General features: G+C 48.5%; 1 protein-coding gene across 1 annotated transcript in view; it reads left to right on the plus strand.

The window, feature by feature from the left end:
* The window catches only part of LOC113179549 (scavenger receptor cysteine-rich domain-containing protein DMBT1), an 87,819-nt gene that overhangs the window by 43,397 nt on the left and 24,639 nt on the right, over window positions 1-19,783 (plus strand). Inside the window, exons 25-35 of the mRNA XM_077799130.1 lie at window positions 2,626-2,779; window positions 4,585-4,802; window positions 6,433-6,750; window positions 10,518-10,704; window positions 13,039-13,256; window positions 13,931-14,242; window positions 15,532-15,558; window positions 16,426-16,579; window positions 17,352-17,569; window positions 18,287-18,598; window positions 19,567-19,617. Of these exons, the coding sequence (XP_077655256.1) occupies window positions 2,626-2,779; window positions 4,585-4,802; window positions 6,433-6,750; window positions 10,518-10,704; window positions 13,039-13,256; window positions 13,931-14,242; window positions 15,532-15,558; window positions 16,426-16,579; window positions 17,352-17,569; window positions 18,287-18,598; window positions 19,567-19,617 (2,169 nt within the window). The remainder of the gene's footprint in view (window positions 1-2,625; window positions 2,780-4,584; window positions 4,803-6,432; window positions 6,751-10,517; window positions 10,705-13,038; window positions 13,257-13,930; window positions 14,243-15,531; window positions 15,559-16,425; window positions 16,580-17,351; window positions 17,570-18,286; window positions 18,599-19,566; window positions 19,618-19,783) is intronic.

Raw genomic sequence — 19,783 nt, forward strand, 5'->3', positions numbered from 1 at the left:
TGTTCATGCATATATGACACAGTATATCTTATTCTAATTAGGCTCCCATTCTTTTGGTTGAACATGACGTGGAGTTACACCAGTCTTGTATTCATATATGAACATAGGAAAGTTATATCCGACTCATTCTACTCTTTCCTATTCCCATCACCCCCTTCCCTTCATTCCCCTTTGTCTAATCCAAAGAACTTGTATTCCTCCCTCCATCTCTTATTGTGTGTTAGCATAAGCATATCAGAGACAACATTCACCCTTTGGTTTGGGGGATTGAATTATTTCACTTAGCATGATAGTCTCAAGTTCCATCCATTTACCAGCAAACGTCATACTTTCATTCTTTTTTATGGCTGCGGAAATATTTCATTGTGTATATACACCACATTTTCTTTATCAATTCATCTGTTGAAGGGCACCTAGGTTGGTTCCATAGCTTAGCTATTATGAATTGAGCTGCTACAAACATTGATGTGGCTGTGTCCCTGTGGTATGCTGATTTTAAGTTCTTTGGGTATAGACTGAGGAGTGGGATAGCTGGGTCAAATGGTGGTTCCCTTCCAAGTTTTCTGAGGAATCTCCATAATACTTTCCAGAGTGATTGCACCAATTTGCAGTCCCACCAGCAATGTATGAGTATTCTTGATAATTGCCATTCTGACTGGAGGGAAATAGAATTGTAGTGTAGTTTTAATTTGCATTTCTCCACTTGCTAGAGATGTTGAACATTTTCTTATATATTTGCTGACCATTTGTATTTCTTCTTCTATGAAGTGATTGTTCAGTTCCTTTGCCCATTTATCAATCAGGTTATTTCAGGGTTAAGTTTTTTGAGTTCTTTATATATCCTGGAGATTAATATTCTATCTGGGGTGCAGATGGTAAAGATTTTCTCCCATTCTGTGGGCTCTCTCTTTACATTCTTGATTGTCTCCTTTGCTGTGAAAAAGCTTTTTAGTTTGATATCATCCCATTTGATTCTTGATTTTACTTCTTGCACTTTAGGAATCTTATTGAGGAAGTTGGTTCCTAAGCCAACATGATGAAGATTGGGGCCTACATTTTCTTCTAGTAGGGGCAAACCCCTCTGGTCTAAACCTAGGTCCTTGATCCACTTTGAGTTGGACTTTGTGCAGGATGAGAGATAGAGGATCAAGTTCATTCTGCTACATATATATTTCCAGTATTCCCAGCATTATTTGATGAAAAGGCTGTTTTTCTAAAATGTATGTTTATGATGCCTTTGTCTAGTAGGAGACAAATGTACTTATGTGTGTTTGTCTCTGTGTCTTCTATCTTTTTCATTGGTCTTCATGTCTGTCTTGGTGTCAATACCATGTGGTTCTGTTATGATAGCTCTGTAGTATATTTAAGGTCAGGTATTGTGATGTCTGCTGCTTCACTTTTCTCACTAAGGATTGCTTTGGCTATTCTGGACCTCTTATTTTTCCAAATGAATTTTGTGACTGCTTTTTCTATTTATATGAAGAACATCACTGGAATTTTAATAGGAGTTGCATTACATCTGTATATAAATGCTGAACTTTTGATGAGAGGAGCAGGTCAGAGTAGGCAGGAGGCTGAGGAGAGATGTGAGAATATGGCTCCTGAGCCCGTCAGGCCTGGGCTCAGCCTGCCTTCTTTGGGAACAGTCCTGTAGAGAGGAGGCAGCAGCCCACCATCCCCTGCCACATGTGTGGAGAGAGTACAGAGAGTTCCGCTCTCAGGGGCTTCAGTGTCAGGCTGACCTGGCTCTGTCATTGTGACCTACAGATGTGATTAGTGATAAAACTCTAGGACAACCAGGAGCGCTACCACTTCCCAACATCCATCTCAGGAAGGACCAGCAATCTGCAGGACTGTGATAGGACTGCAAATTGGCCAGAGGAGCAGAAAGAAGAAAACTGAAGCAACTTTACAATATGTAGGGACAAGGTCAATAAAGCTGGTTCCAAGATCATTTGATATTCTAAGTCTCTGCTCCCTTACGTGTCATGCTGCTTTAAATGTACACGTGTGTGCATGTATCTAGTTGTACAAATTTGAAAACAAATATGAAAGAATCATATTTCACTGTTATCTCGTTTACCCTTATAAGTCCAAAAAACTACAAGTTCCAGTGTGAGTACAACTGAGTTACAGGAAACACAATCTACCAGGGAAAAGTTATGAAAAAGTACTCCGAGGGGGTCCCAGTCACAGCCTCCCCAAGCAGTGCTCCAAGTCCCTTTCCCTTCGTCTCGGACTCATCAGACCCCAAAGTTGTTCTAGTGGCTCTTGCTCCCCAGACCCCCCCCAATCTCTCCCCTACATGGGTGCACAACCTCTTTGTCTCTCCTTCCCAACCTCTCTGCTCCCAGCATGCATAAACCCCAGGGGAGGAGGCAGTAGGCAGAGAGGACAAAGGTCACACTTCTCTATCAGGTGGTAATGAGGAGGGAAAGACAAGGAACTTTCATGAATGGTTAACACTTTTGACCCATCAGAATCAGATTGAATGCTCTCTCCTTCCTAAGAGAAATGAAGGCTAACGACAGCTCAGATTGCTCTGTCCAGCCAGGCAAGGCCACTGGACCCCGCTGGACCACTGGGTGACACCATCCTGACATCTTTTTTTCCCTGTTGTTTCAGGAGGAAGTAACTCTTGTGGAGGGGTCATTTCTAGTCTCTCTGGCTCATTTTCTAGTCCACGATATCCAGAAAACTACCCAACAGACATCCAATGTGTTTGGGAAATTCATGTGGATAAAAAATTCCGCATAGAGCTCACGATTCCAAGTTTGAAGTAAGAAAACTTTTAAATATTCACATAACAATATCAGTTGTAAAATTATGATGAAGATATCTCTTTTAGTGGGAAACATTTAAGGATGAACCCAGAAGAACACAAAACTCTACCATCTTTCCAAGTCAAATTTGGCTTACATTCATAATGTTATGCACTGAGTCACTTCTAGCTTAAAAAACTCAGTAAGTAGCTTATTAACCCACTTTGCCCATTTGCCAGGTGTGAAACACCTGTAAAAATGTAAAATGAGCACCTTATGGTAACTTTGAAATAATTATCATGTTTTACAGGTCTAATCCTTTGAGAAAAATAATTGGTGAATGATTAGAGGTACATATCTACCTCCCATATGCATATAAAAATAGTTATGAGGGATACAAAGTCTATATTATGATTTTTAACCTATTTTAATGTGTCTTTATCAATCTCATTGAAATATTTACAGAATTGTAAGCTTGAGACTTCGTTGGTGAACATATTCACTTGACCTTCTCTGGATAGTTTCCCTTTTGATTTTTTTTCCCCTAAAATCATTACAAAATACTCAACACATTTTCCCTTGTAATACACTGAGTGCCAATAGTTTTCTTCTTAAACTTTATTTTTTAAATCTAAATTTTAAACAAACAGTAGGACACTTTCCGTATGCACACATTGGCCCACGACTCCAGCCCCGGGACGTGCATCTTCTGAGTGTTCCACAAAGTGAAAGGAGACGGAAAAGACATTGTCTCATCCTGACATGAAGAGAACAGGTGTCGTCCTTAGTCACTGCCATATTTTTGTCTCAGTGACATAATGGCTGACTTTTTAAAGGCTGACCGTGTGCCCACACTGTCCTGTACACCTTTATGCTTTGGGGGTTAATACAGCTCCCAAATAGATGTCGTTGTCATTCCCGTTAGAGGTGAGGAAACCGACTCCCAGGGGACAATACATTTCCAAGGCCAACCCACGTCGGTCTGTCAGACACGGAACCCAGCTCTTCACTGATCCGAGATCCCTCCAGCAGAGTCTGCCCAGGACCTTTCTTGTACACGACACCTGCGAGGCCACGCTGGTGAGGCTGTGGATCCCTGATAACCCAGCCTCAGCCAGGCTCTGAACTGTTGATCAGTCATGACTGCACCAAGCCATGGATGCAGACGGTCCAACAAAACAAACAAAATAAACTAATAAAGCCCTAAGCCACGTTATCTTTGTTGGCTGAAGCCACAGGCTCGTAATGATCCCACAGTAAGGAGGAGCCTGAACGTACACCACCCCGGCCTATCATGATGTGGGCTGTGTATTTCCTCAGCATCACTCTTCATCATATCCCCCATAAATAAATGGCCAAAGTGCAAATACCCTTCTATATGCTGCTATTGCTTTCATTTTAAAATCAAGTTTTTTCCTCCTAAGCATTTGGATGTTATGGAAGATACTGTGAATCGTAGAGGTAGGGAGATCTGGTTGTGACAGCCATTACATGCTGATCATCAGGTGATCTGACTGTTGATTTAGCTGCAGTATTATTACAGTCATAACAAATATTGTTTTTATTTGTTAATGTCTCATGCAGGTTGGGACTGGCCAAAACAATTAAGATTTTAAAACTTCTGTCATAAATAAGTTGCACACATTCCTCAGGGAAAGAAAAGGAGTTCTGAGAAAGCATCTGAAAAAATTGATCAATATTTCTATGTTAGTGTGAAATTTAAGCTCTGATCCACATATTCAAGCTCTATATTGTCACACTTGGAGCATTAACATCTAGGGAGCTTCTAACCTTCCACTACCTTCCACTTCTCTTCCCACAGGCTGGAAGATATCCTCGGCTGTCCCTATGACTCGGTGGAGATCTTCGATGGCCCCAGGATCGCCTCGCTCTCCATGGGGAAGTTCTGTGCCCCAGCAGCTGTGCTATTTTTCTCCTCGTCAGAAATCATGACGGTGGTGTTCCGCAGCGATTCCATGATAACCAACACCGGCTTTCATGCTCTGTTCAATGCGATTGCACAGGGCGAAAGGGAGTCAGGTGGGAAGCCTGACTGAGCAGTTTCTCACTTGAGAGGCTCCCCTATGACAGAGGTTTGGGGTTCTGTTTTCAAAGATCCTCACTCTCAGCTCCATCCGCCCTGATCAGGACCTGCTAGATTTTCCCACAGAGGGCCACGTGGCAAGCTACAGTAAAGTAGTGATGTGTACCCAGAGTGTAAAGGGCCAGGCAGCAACCATCCTGGGGACAGCTGTAAGTTATGCAGTGTCTTCCAGCTGAATCGGCTATTGTCAGCACCTCGGGAACTGTCCAGAGTGCTGAATCGTGGGACCCTTAGAGGTGGCGCTTTTCTCTACCAGCTGTCCATTTCATACTTCCACACACGGTGCCTGGTCTCAGCCAAGGAGAGGCTGAGGACCACTGTTCTCCATGGCCCTATAGGCAGCCATTCCAGCATTCGCCCAATTTTCAATCTGAAAGCACGCTGCCTTCCAGTTAGGGACTTTGGTGCTCAGGGTCCAGCAGGAGTCTTAGTAATTCTTTCAGGACTTCAGAAAGCCAAGTAGTAAGTCCCCAGCTGCAGTTTGAGTTTGTGTGATTTTTGTGAAGGGAATGTCTCTTATCTGACCTTCAAAGGCGTGTTGGAGACCCTGCCCTGGGGTAAGGAACCCCCAGCATTTGCAATCAAGACCACTCTGACTCATGACCCCAATTCACTCATTAAATAATAGCCAGGCAGGTTCTTCATGCTCCAGGCTTGTTGGAAGGGTGTGGCACAGAACAGAACCGGCTCCCTGCCCTGTGTTCCAGGGTGGGTGCCAGAAGGAGGAGAGGCTCAAGACAAGAGAAGCAAGTAAATAGACAGGAGGAGTTGGGGAGAGGGATGACAAAAGGTGCAGATAAGGGCTGGGAAGACAGGGCAGGTGGCCTAGTAGAGAGTACCTGAGGGAAGGGGTACCCCTGAGGAGGTGACATGTGAGGAATGACAGGCAGAGAGAGCAGCAGATGCAAAGGCCTCCAGGGGAGAGCTGGACATACTGGAGCAGACTGGAGGAGCCTTACTGTGGGCACAGTAAGAAGAGGCTGTCCTTAGGGTAGCTCCAGGAGGCAGCAGGTAATTCCAACTGGCCACCGCCCTTTGGCCCAGAAATTGCCATTGTCATTTGATTCAATGAGGCCGCAGCCATCTTGGTGGAACAATGCCTGTCAGGGGCTAAACCTATACTTATCCAAGACACACCAAAGAAGAGCAGCTGGGAATCTGCTTCCCCAGTAGCTAGGCATTTTGATACAGACAACCACATGGAAAGATCTGCTGCAACCGACCATGTTGCTGGGGCTGAGCTGTGTCCTTCATGTGGACACCCTGGTTGATTTATCCCTGCAGCCCTCTGAGGTAGGTGCTGCTGGAACTCCCATGTTACAGATGAGGAAACCGAAGCTCAGAGAGACAAAACAATCTGTCAAATTTTACACAACTAGAGAGCAGTAGAACTGGGATTCAAACCCGATTTCTGTCTCACTCTAAGCCCTTCTGCCTGTCATGGAACCAAGACAGCTTTAAGGTTTGGCTCTTGTGTTGTTTGGCCTTGGCCATGGCACGAGAGTTAGAAGCCACTTCCTACATTTAAACTTTCAAAATTCAAAAATAAAATCCTCCTCTGTTTAGAAGATGGACCAGTGCTGCGGCTGGTGGGTGGCTCCGGAAGGTGCTCAGGACGCGTGGAGGTCCTCCACCAGGGGTCCTGGGGCACTGTGTGTGACGACCTGTGGGACCTGAAGGAAGCTGAGGTTGTGTGCAGACAGCTGGAGTGCGGACAGGCCATTGCTGCTCCTGGAAAGGCCCACTTTGGCCCAGGCTCTGGAGACATCCTCCTGGACAACATCCAGTGTTCGGGAAGCGAGAGCCACCTTGGCCAATGCCCCAGCTCTGGCTGGTCAGACCACAACTGTGGCCATCATGAGGATGCTGGTGTTGTCTGCTCAGGTACCCTCCCCTCGCACAGTGGGCTCTTTTTATGAGGGGTCTTAGTGATAGATGGGGACCATGCATAGATAGAGTAGGGCCAGGGAATCTAAGGACAGTGGCCATCAGATGACCATCCCGTCAGCCAGGTAGCCAGAGATGACTGAGGGGCTCACTGTTCTGAGGATAAGCACACTAGACCACTCAACTGGCTGGTCCTCTTCTCTGTACATTTCCTAGGTGTCTTGCCTAAGAAAGCCGCATCCTTGTGCTTACTTAGGTAACGTGAGGCGTGCCTGCTTCAGACCTGCCCACCCTAGAAAGCCATTTCTTTGTCTTCATAGAATTTAAGTTAGATCTCTAAATTTGCTTATTTTCCATACATGCAGGTGCTGGGAACTGGGCTACAGCTGTGACTCCTACACCCAGAGGTAAGTCCAACACTGGGAATTTCCATCTCTGCAAAATTAAAGAGGAATCTGACCCGTGTCCTGAACAAGACCCTGGTGAACAGAGACCAGATCACTGAATTCCAATTATAGTTGCACACTGCCGCCATCCAAGGAGCTTCTGAAATTCCCTGTGTCCTGACTGAACCCAGGACCAGTCACATCCAGAACCTCTGGGGTGACTCCCACTCATCACTAATACTTAAATCTCCCCGTGTGATGCAATGTGCGGCTCAGGTTGAGAGCCAGTAGCTCAGACGAGGGACTAAGAGTCACGTTTCCCAAATGGAATTACTTTCAAAACTCGCCCTGTCTAGTGGCAGAGCAAGGAGGCACAGGAGAAGAGAGAAGAAGAATGGTTCAATCACTGTGACTGAGGAGAGGGTCAACCTGGAGAGGAGAAAAGGTAGAAAGGTTTGCATCTCAGGGACGAGGGTTAGAAAATGAAAGCATGCAGAGAAACAAACAGAAACAAAGATGCATTCAATGGCAAACTCTGTTCCTGATGCTCAATAACAGACCTCTGGTAAATAAACCATTTGGGCAGGTGCAGTGGTTCATACCTGTGATCCTAATTTGGGAGGTTGAGGCAAGAGGATCACAAGTTCAAAGTCAGGCTCAGCAACTTACTAAGACCCCGTCTCAAAATAAAAAATAAAAAGGACTGGGAATATAGCTCAGTGGTAGGGCATCCCTGAATTCAATATCCAGCACCAAAGAGAGAGAGGGGGCGGGGGGAGAGAGAGAGAAGGAAACAAACCATCTGGGGGCTCTGCCTTGGATTCCTTCGCTTATCCAACACAACAGAGTAGAACTTCTGGTAACCTGCTCAAAGTCACGAGCTGCAATGACCTTCTCCCAAACTCACAATTCCATCTAGACCAGCTCACGTGTGGCCCTGCCTCTTCCCTCTGCTTCTAAGACAGGTTCTCAGCTGCCTTCTTCCCTGACCCCAGCTCCCAGGGCCTGGCCTAGGTCCTCTCTGTCTCTGCCATTGACTGTTGCCACTGGGGGCTGGGCACTGGATGGTGCCAGGATTCCCGAAGGATGGCTGGAAGCTGTCCCTACCCGGCTGACAGCACCATGGCACATCTGTGGAACCTCAGTGGAGGTCTCTTACCCACTTCCATCCAGGGCCTGTGTGCACCCCAGGACAGACAGCACCATCCATTGAGGGCTTCACATTCACTGTGGCTGGAGCAGTGGTCCTGTGGAAAGAGGAGAGTGATTTCTCCATCCCTGACTGAGGCCCCACGTTTTCATTTCACAATGGGACCCACAATTTTATAGCAGCCCCGGAGGGAAGACAGAGCATACAGGATCCCTTCTTAGGGTCTAACGAATAGCTGGGCCCCTCTGATTCCTACTGGCTTTCCTCTTCTTCCCTGGCGAGGAATCTGTTGTAGCCTGGGTCAGGGAGGAAGAGGCCTGGACGGGAGAAGGGAGGGTGGGGCTTTCAGTGCTTCAGCTGATTCTGCACCTAAGTCCTCCTGGAGCCCAGGGTTTCAAACCTCAGGGGCCTTTCTTTCTTCCCTGTACTCCAAGATCCCTTTTTATGAAGCATAGAGGCCTCGCTGACTGGAGAAGAGAATGGGCCATGGGAAAAAAGAAACTGGGGGTGGGGGTGGGAATGGGACCATTTCTGTGTAAATAGTATCCATCTGTGAGCATTAATCCAGCAAACCACTTACTGATCGACCATGAGACCTCTATCTAGGCACAAAAATACAATACTTTGGCCATTTAATTTTCTGAGAGAAATACTGTGTATCAGGCATTTAACAAAAGAAAATTGCTTCTGAGATGCTGAAGGTTGGAAAAAAATCATTGTGTTGGTCCCCAACCCTGTCCTGGGCAAAGGACAGGAAAGTGGACAGCATCCCTCACTTCACTGCTCTGCCCCTTGCAGCAGAGCTGGCTGCAGAGCAAGATGACAGGGTAAAGGAATTCTCAACCCTCTGCCTGGGTGTTCAGACTCCCTCCCACCAAGCCTCCCTGTAAACTCAGGCAGGTGGCACATCCCAAAGAACATGCTTTCAAAAATTCCTTGCCCTCAGCCAGCCTTGTGGGGAGAGGACTGAGAATACGGAATATTGAATGTTGAGATATGTGCTACATAGAAATCAGAGCCAACAGGATGCATGAAAGGAGAAGGAAGGGACCTTAAACAAGCCCTGAAGCTCACCTTCCTTCACAGGACCCTCCGGCCTACCCCTCCCGCACCCGGCTCTAGGATTCTGGTTTTTCTCCTCTTGGATTCTGGCACTTGATCAATTTTTACAGACACAGTGGCATGGTCAACAAGCCCAGTGATGTTACTGTGGGTCATTCACAGTGACCAATCAGTCTCAGGACAGCCCTTGGGTTTGGTGGACCAAGCACAGAAGAGAAAAGATGTCTCGCCGCTGGACACTGTCTGTGATTATCTGGTGAATCCATTGAAAGAAATGGACCAGCTCCACCCTAGATCAGGGAGAAAAGAGAGAGAGTCCACACTACTTAGTAAAACCCAAGAGGAGTAACATGTTCATTCATTTGCCCTTAATTAAGTGTGATTTTTAAAATTTTTTTTTATTTTTTAAGTTTTTAGTTGCACATGACAGTAGAATGTATTTTGGCAGGATATACATACACACAGTATAACTTATTCTATTAGGTTCCCACTCTGTGGTCAAACACAATGAGGAGTTACCCTGGTCATGTGGACAAATACAAGGCTAGGAATGTTATTTCTCTGTCTTTCCTAGTCCCCTCCCTACTAGTCCAATCTATTTCCATCCTTCCCTCCCCAGCCTCCCTGGTTTTGCAAGTGTGATTTTATGATGCTCAGCTCTCTCCTGGTTTTCTCTGTATTTTGCAGCTGCTGTTGGTCAAGTGCCTACACCAAAAGGTAACCCTCTTCATTGAAATCATGGCCTATAAAGCATCAAGTGAGATCATTTGGATAATTCATAAAAGCAGAATGGACTTCTATCTGTCCAGGCTGCCATGAGGGGGAGCAATGGGTGGGATCGAGCCCTCACAGAGGGGTGGGCTGTCCACACCTGAGTTGAGCTGGTTTGTGTGACAGGACCCCGGGGAGAGCATTAAAGAAGTACAGCCTGGACACGCCCACGTGTCACCTGCACGTGTCCAGTCCTTTCCCAGTCTCACCCACAGTTGATTGTAAGGTCCCACTCTCATCCTCCCACATGGCCCCTGAGCAGTGTACCACCCGCCCCAGCCAAGCCACAGCCATGCCCAGACCAGCAGAGTCCCTCCTCTTTTTTCGATTCTGCTGTTGAGCTTGATGGAATTCTGGTTCCTGCATCTGGGAAAATGCAGGGTGCGTGCCCCTAGAGGCCAACCACGGTCTCTCTTCTGCTCTCACAGAGGGAAGTGACTCTTGCGGGGGAGTCCTTTCGAGCCTCTCGGGCTCCTTCTCCAGTCCTTGGTATCCTACGAACTACCCCACCGACGTGGAGTGCCTCTGGGTGATACATGTGGCTGAGAAGTTCCACATACAGCTGACCATCCCGAGCCTCAGGTGAGTGGCCTCGCCCCTCTCTACTTCTCAAGCCAGGTGGAATATGACCCGGGGTCTCCTCAAAGAGGCAGCCTTTCCGTGGCTCAAATCCTTTCACATTTGGGTGAGAACTGGTCTGATCACCTGGGCTGTGAGGGTCTTTCAGTCGTTTAGCTCAGCTTCCTTTGCAATGAGAGAATAACCCATGAACAGCGGGCCCTGGTGCCCCTGCGGGTGGCCACACCCACACACCTCACCCCTCCACCTCAGCCAGCTCACCAGAGACCCAGGCTGCTTCCCCTACTGAATCCAGATCTGCTTTGCTCTTCCCCACCGCCCCATCTTTGTTCCCTTTGATGCACCCAAGGCAAATCTGGTTTCTCTTCCCTCCATGAATTTCTACCATGTCTCTGCTGAGATTTTCTTCTACAAATTGAGCAGCTCATTTATTCCTCCATTGATGAACCTCACACTTCCTACTTCTTTCTCCAATCACTACCCATTTTAAAGGAATTTATCCTATTTTAATGTATATTTATATGTCCCTGTATACATTTGACCATCAGTATCCACAGGGGATTGGTTTCGGGTCCCCCACCTACCCTTAGCTACCAGGCCCACAGATGCTCAAATCCTCTAATAAATCAGAACCCACACATCCTCCTGTGTACCCCAAGTCACCTTGGATGACTGACCAACCTGATTCAAAGTCAATGCTATGCAAGCAGCTGGAACACTGTAATGTTAGGGAATCAAGATAAGAAAAAAGTCTGCAGTTTTAGGACTGATTTAGTACAGATGCAGTTTTTTTTCAAGTATTTGTGATCCACGGTTGATTGCATCCTCAGGTGCAGAACCCACAGGTGTGCAGGGCCAGTTGGAGATATATATTTATATATTCACTCATACACCATACACATGAGTAACTTTCTAAAAAAAATTACCTTCCCACCTGTCTACACTGGTTGTATCTGGGTTATTCTCTCTTCTTGACTTTGTCCTGCAGTATGTCTCAGATCTCTGCTGCTTCTTCCTGCCCGCGATCATCAGCCACAGCAGCACAGGGTCCGAATGGCTAACTGCTGTCTTCAGAAGCATAAAAAGTTCAGGCAGTAGAACAAAGGGTGGAGTCCACTGGTGTCTCCTGGCTGACAAATTCATTTTGGTTAGAGAGGACATAAATGAACATCAGGGGTCACACATTATGAGCAATCTGTGTTTATCATCCATTCATTCAATATGCATTTATCTGTAGAAAACAATGTGAGGAGATTTGGTATCACATATTTCTAATATATGAAATTTAAAGTTCTAATGGTTTATTAAGACACAGTATCTCATTTTTTCACTTCTGGAAAATAGTTATTCCAAAGAACCGTAATGGCTCCCATCCCCTCTAATGAAAAGGTCGCTATTACAACGTAGAGTTCCTACTACAGTTCTGAAGCACATAATCAAGAAAGCATTTAATGTGTTGCCTAGAACCAGGGCACAGTTGCTAATTTGGGAGGGTTCTCTGTTTTTAAGTCTAGATTTACCAACATTTGTTTTTTGTTTCTCAAGACATAAAATCAGTCATGATTTACAACGAGGTTCTGAACTTGAAGAGATTTTACCGCTTATAGGACTTGTGTGTATTGAGCCCCACTCTGTGGGGGCCCTGGTCTAGGAGTGGGCTTATCACACCAAACAAGACAGACAAGCCCTCTTCCATCCTGTTTGCATCCTAGAGGGAAAGACAGTGCTCAAATAAACCAAAAACTAAGTGGACAATCTCAGACAGCAATAAGTGGACAAGTGCTGTGAAGAAAAATGCACACGTCTACGGCTGTGGGCTAGAGGGTGAGGAGAAGAAGCAGTGGAGGGACGGTCAAGAAGCCTCTGGTCACCCAGGTGGGATGGAACCTGTGTGAAGGCATTTGGTTTGGACCAGGCAGTTTGGGGCACTGATGGGAAGAGTCCACCCCACGAGGCCTGGAGCTTTCCACAGCTCTCATTATTTCTCCACGCTCAGGAGTCTTCTTGACTATGACTCAATGAGCCCCTGTTGAACACTGACCACCACCCAGGGAGTGGCAGGATTTGAATTAAAGAGTCAGGGGACATTAAGGAGACACTCAAGGTAGAGAGAAAAGGGGTGGGGGAAGCTGAGAGCCAGGATTCCTGGTGGGAGGTCACTAAAATGGACCAGGTGAGAGATGGAGTCGGATAACTGGGTGGTCCCAGGAGGGAAGGATGGAGGCAGATTCAAGGTGCTCCTTCAGAGGTCACGTGGTTAGCAGGGGCCGGTTAGGAGAAGATGGCAGGATGCCTGCCCAGATCTCCTGGGAGTCTAACGCTGCCTTCCTGTCCTAGACTAGAGGACATCTATGGGTGTCCCTATGACTTTGTGGAGGTGTTTGATGGACGGCAAGCTGCCTCGCTCTCCATGGGCAGATTTTGTGCTGGGGAAGAGCTCACATTCCTCTCGTCTTCGAATATCATGACCGTGGAGTTCAGAAGTGACGCCATGATCACCAGCACGGGGTTTTATGCTCTGTACAGCACCATTCCGCAGGATGAAAGGGAGAGTGGTGGGTATCTTGACGTGAGCCTCATAGGAAGTTATGTCTAACTCGCATCCGGTCCCTTTAAGAGAGGAGGCACTTTCTGAATCTAATCTGAGGAATCACCCCCACTGCTGACAACCTTAGTGACATCCACACAAGCCCCAGACACAGTCCTCACCCCTGCTCTGCCACCCAGTGTCACCCCCACTGAAGAAACAGGTGGCCGAGGTCTCCTATCTTGCACTGGCTGTGTGTGTTGGCAAAGGTCCCAAATGAGAGCCTCCTTCTCCAAGGGAAGGACAATCAATCTGGACCAAAACTGTGGGAAACTGCAACTAGCAGCCCACCTGCTCCCAGCTGAATCCAGTACAAATCCATCCAGATCATTTCCGGTTCTTTGAGGTCCTCCCACTGCACTCGGGTGGCTCACGCCTGGGGTCTGTGTAAGCTGTTGTCCAGCTGAGATACTTTTATGAGTTTAAAAGAGGTTCTAAAATAATCAGCAGGCATTGATGGATCTTCCCCATCACAGCCAGGACGATTCCAGGTAAATCAGGACACAGGGACACACTTCCTAGGGGCTCAGAGTCCAGCAGGGGAACCCGTGCCCACGTGCCAGAAAACGCTTTCTACCTGCAGAAGGTCCTAGGGTTGTGGACAGCACCACAGCTCAGAAGCCCCCGTTTTCCTGTCCCCAGAGATGTCCCTGCGACTGGTGAACGGCAGCCACAGGTGTGAGGGCCGGGTGGAGGTCTTCTACAACGGCACCTGGGGCACGGTGTGCGATGACAGCTGGGACCTGAGCGACGCCAGGGTGGTGTGCCAGCAGCTCGGCTGTGGCCAGGCCCTGTCAGCCCCAGCTCAGAGCTACTTTGACGGGGGCACTGGTCACATCATGCTGGATGACGTGCGGTGCACAGGGACCGAGGCCAAGGTGTGGCAGTGCACACACAACGGGTGGCTCTCCCACAACTGTGGGCACCACGAGGACGCCAGCGCCGTCTGCTCCGGTGAGCACCCGTGAGCACACCGCACACCTCAGGGGGGACGTCACCCACCGGTAGCCTCTGGGAAGGGACATGTCAACGGCAGCAGGCAATGAGTCCCGGCAAGCGCTGGGCGTCAGGCCAGCTTCTTAAGTCAATTTGCTGAAGAGTTAGTTCCCTCTTCGACCGCGGCACCTGTAAAATGTTGACGGCTCCCCGAAGCAAGTTGAGGTGACTCAATAGAGGGTTAGTCTCCGCAGATGTCCTATTCCTGGAGGGACCTCCAGGGCATGGGTGACTACTGCTCTCCTGAGTAGGAAGAGGAGTTGGTGCCCATCGAGTGCTTAGCCATGCCAACCTCTTGTGGCAACCTGTGCCCTCCCACTCCCATTTAATCTTCCCAGCCTCTAATGGAGACGACAGGCACCTGCCCTTGACAAGGCAGCACAGGCCTGTCCAGGATCACACGCGGGTCTTATGGTCTCGCCAAGGACAGATCACCCCGTCAGGAAAGCCCAGTCAACCCAGAAACTTGCCAAAAGCAAACATGTAGCATCTGAGTCCCCAAGAGCAAAGTGTGCTCCCTCAGCAGGAGACACTGATCTTTTAACCAACTCTGATGAGTTTCGATACCATGTCACCAACTGCCCAGAATAGAATACGCTTGATCCTGAACAAAGTGCTCAATTTTTTTTTTCATGAATTGTGTGAACACCTTACTCAATCCTCTCTCATTCTCTCACCTACTTCTGAATAGGTATTGGTGGCAATCCAAAGGGAGGACCAACAGGTACTGTTTTTCCATATGGTTCGACCAGTTACCAGGTCCCTGGTGTATGTGAATCCTGGTTACTGTTTAATCCTGAGGTTGGGGCACAGTCCAGTGGAGTTCTCCGTGGCTAATTAACAAGAGCCATGCAGTCCATTAGGACTGACAAAATGGTGGGGCCGAGGGGCTGCAGAGGGTGGGAAGAAAGGCAAGAGGGAGGGAAGGAGCAGATTCACCAGAGATACGACCTGTCAGCCACGGGGACTCTGCGCCAGTACCTGCTGCGAAGACAAGGCTGACTGCTTGCAGCCATGGCCGTGTGTGAGATGCTGGAGGGAGCGAGACAATGAGAAACCCAGGCCAGCCCTGGACAAGCTGTATGGGTGACACCCATCTGCACACTTGGTGTTTGACGGTCCAGGCTCTTGACCACTGGGGGACAGAGAAATCCTAGTATTGGAGGCCAGTGCTCTGAGTATTTTAAAGGAGTGTTCTGGACAGAGACCCTCACTCATGGTGTTACTCTTGCTCTCTATTTTCACAGGTGTCACTGATGACAGTCCCTTTACAGGTACTTCAGCTCATGCAAGCTCCCCATGTGGTCCCGTGTGTGTTTCACTTCAATGTCAACTCTTCCTGTAACTGGACAGATGTCCTTTCTTCCTTTTGTATTTGAGAAGTAGCTGGACAGAGCCCTTTAACCACTTCCATACCAAGGCCGATATTGCAGCCATACACGGGATGCTTTATGTAACCTTGATCTTAATGTCAGCTAGGATTTGTGTATAATTATCAAAAGATAATTTGGGTATCTTAAAATTTTATAAGAATTTATTTGAACAGAGAGCCATTTTGAATTGAACATCTCCTCACCGAAGTGGTTCGGGGGCTCCACTGAGGGGAAGACTTTGATAGGGTGAACCCAGAAGCAGAGCAAAGAAAATATCGGATTGGGAATTGGGCAGTGGCCTTCTTTAGATCATTTCAGCAGGAAGTGCCCAGTTAGAGTTCAGTGAATAGTCATAATGAGCTAAGTTTTGGTGTGCCAGTAGGAATCCAGGGCACTTGATCAGTTTCGTGTCCTCCCAATTCAGTACTTTAACAAGTACCACTAGGGATCGTCTCATACAAGCTGTTGTATAACATGCTATACTGAGAAAGGCTACTCTGGCTTGCCCTGTCTGTGCACAAGGTCCGTAAAGCCCGTTCAACCCTGTGTACAATCATCCTCTCCTCACAAGAACACCGGAATGGTCTTCATCGGCCCAGGGGGACCGTGTTGGGAGCTTAGGGAGGGTCTGCAGAGCTGACTTTTCTGCAGAAGCAGCCCTAGACCATGTTTTCCTGCTTCTGTTCTCATGATGTCCCCCTTGAGTGGCTGAAAACTCCAGCAGAAGTCAGTGCCCCCCTCATGGGGCTTCTTCACTGTTTCTTACAGAGGGGAACTTCCACTGTGGTGGCGTGCTCACAAATAACTCAGGCTCCTTCTCCAGTCCTTGGTATCCTAAAAAATACCCCACGAATGTGGTATGTGCCTGGGAGATACAAGTGGACTCCAGGGCGCACATCAAACTTACATTTCAAGTGGTCAAGTAAGTAAATGTTCTCTATGCTCACTAGTGTTGTCGCACAGTTCTCCTCCGTCCATCCCTCTCAAAAATACACAAACAAAAACTCCCATATTTAATCCTCAAAGGGGAACTCCACCTGAATTTTTAACGTCAAAATTTTAAATGTACAGATCTTGTAACCCAGCAAGTCCAGCCCCAGGAATTAGATCTACAGAGAGTCTCGTGGGCACTGAAAATAATCATGGCAACTTGCACCTAGTAGCAATAGATTGGAAACAGTCTACTGTCCATCAGTAGGGGATCATTTAAATAGATGTCCATGTATCCCCATGTTGCTGTCATGCACATAGTGGATCTTGATATAAAATGGGCTGCAAGAAACCACAGACCATTAAATAGTCTGTGCATAGGCAGTCTCTGGGAGGAAATAAAAAGAAGCCATTCACTGGAACTGCTTCTGGGAAGGAGAAAGAAGTGAGGGGAGCCTAGTCAGGGGTGGGAGGAGATTCTCACTTTTCACCATAAGTCATCAACACCACTTAGATTCTGTTCCCTGTGCTTGTGATATATAAGGAACAAACACTATTGAATTATAACTTTAAAAATGTAAAGGTATTGGAAGCAGGAAGGTCCCTCTTGCCCTTGTCAGCAGGGTCAGTAAGGAAGGCTCCAACCTAGGTGAAGAGCTGTGGGTTTCAGGTAGCTTTCCCAACCCCTGAGCCGACCTGGGTCACTGCCAACTGGGTGAAAAGCCCCCGTGGGTGGAGTTTGAATGTCACTTTTCACTTCACAGAATGGAAAATTTCTACGGCTGTCCTTACGACTTCATCGAAGTCTTCGATGGCCCACAAAGTGAATCTTTTTCCCTGGGGAGGTTCTGCTCAGGGACAACCCCAGTATTTACCTCCTCCTCCAATCGCTTGACCGTGGTGTTCCACAGCGACGCAATCGTCACCAACATGGGCTTCTACGCATCTTACGAGTCCCTAGTTTACAACGAGAACGACACGGGTAAGTCCTTCTGTCATTTCAGCACCCGACCCTGCTTGACAATGACAGTGAAGTTGGATGCCCTCCTCGGGGGACTGGGCACCAGGGATTTAAAAGGGTTTCCCAAGGCCTCTGGGAGTCACATCTCCCAAGGGTGGCTTGAGAAACTGGCCAAGCACCCACAGTCCCCTGCACAAAGGCACTGCGTGTGTCTTCTGATGTCAGGGACAGCTGCTCAGCCCTGCTTGGAGTCTCCTTAGTCAAAACTGTGTCTGAGAACACGACTCTCCCTGGGAGCAGCCACAGTGCTGGTGGACCTGGTGATTTTCACTTTACAGAAGGACTTCCGGGGCCCTCTGTGACCTCTGTGAAGTAGGCAATCCAATCTGAGAAATAAAGCCTTTAAAAATACACACCCCACCCCTTGGGCTGGGGCTGTAGCTCAGTGGTAGAGCACTTGCCTCACATGTGGGAGGCACTGGGTTGTATCCTCAGCCCCACATAAAAATAAACTAATTAACAAAGATATTGTATCCATCTACAACTAAAAAAAAATATTCCCCCTGGAAAAAAGTCGACAGGAGAGATCAAACCTAAAGTGCTTTTGCAGCCAGCTTTAACCCACAAGTGTCCCCTCTCCATGCACGAGGACTAGAGGAACTGTCCTCATTACCCTCTGGCCCAGCATCCAAGGGCAGGCAGCCCCAGGTGGTGACTGAGCACATCTCCCTTTCCCAGATGTGGTGCTGAGGCTGACCGACGGCGGCCACCCGTGCGAGGGCCGGGTGGAGCTGCACTACAACGGCAGCTGGGGCACCGTGTGTGACGACAGCTGGGACCTGCTTGACGTCCAGGTGGTGTGCAAGCAGCTGGGCTGTGGCGAGGCCCTTGCAGCCCCTGGGCGGGCACATTTCAAGCGAGGTGTGGGCCCCATCGCCCTGGATGATGTGGAGTGCGTGGGGACAGAAGCCAGGCTGTGGCAGTGCCTGCACAGTGGCTGGTTCACCCACAACTGTGGCCACCATGAGGACGCTGGTGCCATCTGCTCAGGTGGGTTTTGGACTTGTGTGCATGGGTGGAGAGAGTGGCATTCCTGCTCCAGCCTTGTGCCCACCACTTACAGAGCAGCCAGGAATCCTGGACTGTCCCCGGGCCACTGTTCCCTGTGGCAGCCACTTGGATCTCCAGTGTACCCACTTGCCACCCACACTGTAGTTTTTAAAACCCTTTCCGTCTTGTATACAGAAACTTCATATCACCACCGTAAATTGAAGAGCTAAGATCTTTCCTGGCAGCCAGCAACCCAGGTCCTAATCCAGGGCTCTGATTCCTTTTCCAACCATTCAAATTTCTGCAGATTAATCCAGCAGCTGGAGTCAAAAGTCCCCACCCATCTCTTCATCCTTCTGGGTTTGGCTGGGGAAAGGCAAACTGGCCAATCAGCTACAGAGGGTAGGAGGAAGGGGGTGGTGTGCTGGACGGTGCTGTGGGGAGAGGAGAGAAGCCAAGGGATAGAGCAGAAGCTGAAGCCACACGCTGAGTGGGACATCAGAGGACAGGGCTGGGGGCTTGAGGAGCCGGGAGGTTTGGAGCCAGGCTTTTAGCTGCCTGGGGTGAGTCAGAGGTGCCTGAAGGAGCATCTTTCTCCTCCGCCCATACCCTGGAGCTCCTGGCCAGCTCCATGGTCCACACAGCCTTTCCTGTCCCTCCCTGCACTGAGGGTGCCCGTGTGCGTCCTGGAGACAAATGTGACGCCACTCTTTACAGCTGACATTCACTCTGGGAGGCAAGACAGCCCCCCTGCTCACACACACAGGAAGAATTACAACACCAAAGCAGCTGAAGAGGTGCTCCACACATGGTGACCGTGGCTGTGGCCAGCTTGCCAAAAGAAAGAAAAGAAAATGACAGTGCAGGGTCCAGCCGCGGGGCAGAAGTGAACCCAGAGATCCAGGACACCTGGGGTTTCAGGAGGGTGACGGAGGATGACCAACCTGCACTTCCTATGCCTTTCGTAGCCTCTCGGCCTAGCCCAACACCAGCAGCTGCTGTGCGCTACACAACTTCGGGTAATTTCAGTTGTTTTTAATGAATTGGCTGCCACTTGCCTTAGTATAGTCACCCTGGGTAGAATGGTAGTGGTTTAGGGGTCAAACGCCCTATCTTCATCATCAGCCAGCTGTGAGCCTCTAGCCAATCTCCAAACTGCTTCCTGCCTCCATTTCCTCCCCTGGA

Source organism: Urocitellus parryii, chromosome 5, assembly GCF_045843805.1.
Source record: "Urocitellus parryii isolate mUroPar1 chromosome 5, mUroPar1.hap1, whole genome shotgun sequence".
Lineage (NCBI taxonomy): Eukaryota > Metazoa > Chordata > Mammalia > Rodentia > Sciuridae > Urocitellus > Urocitellus parryii.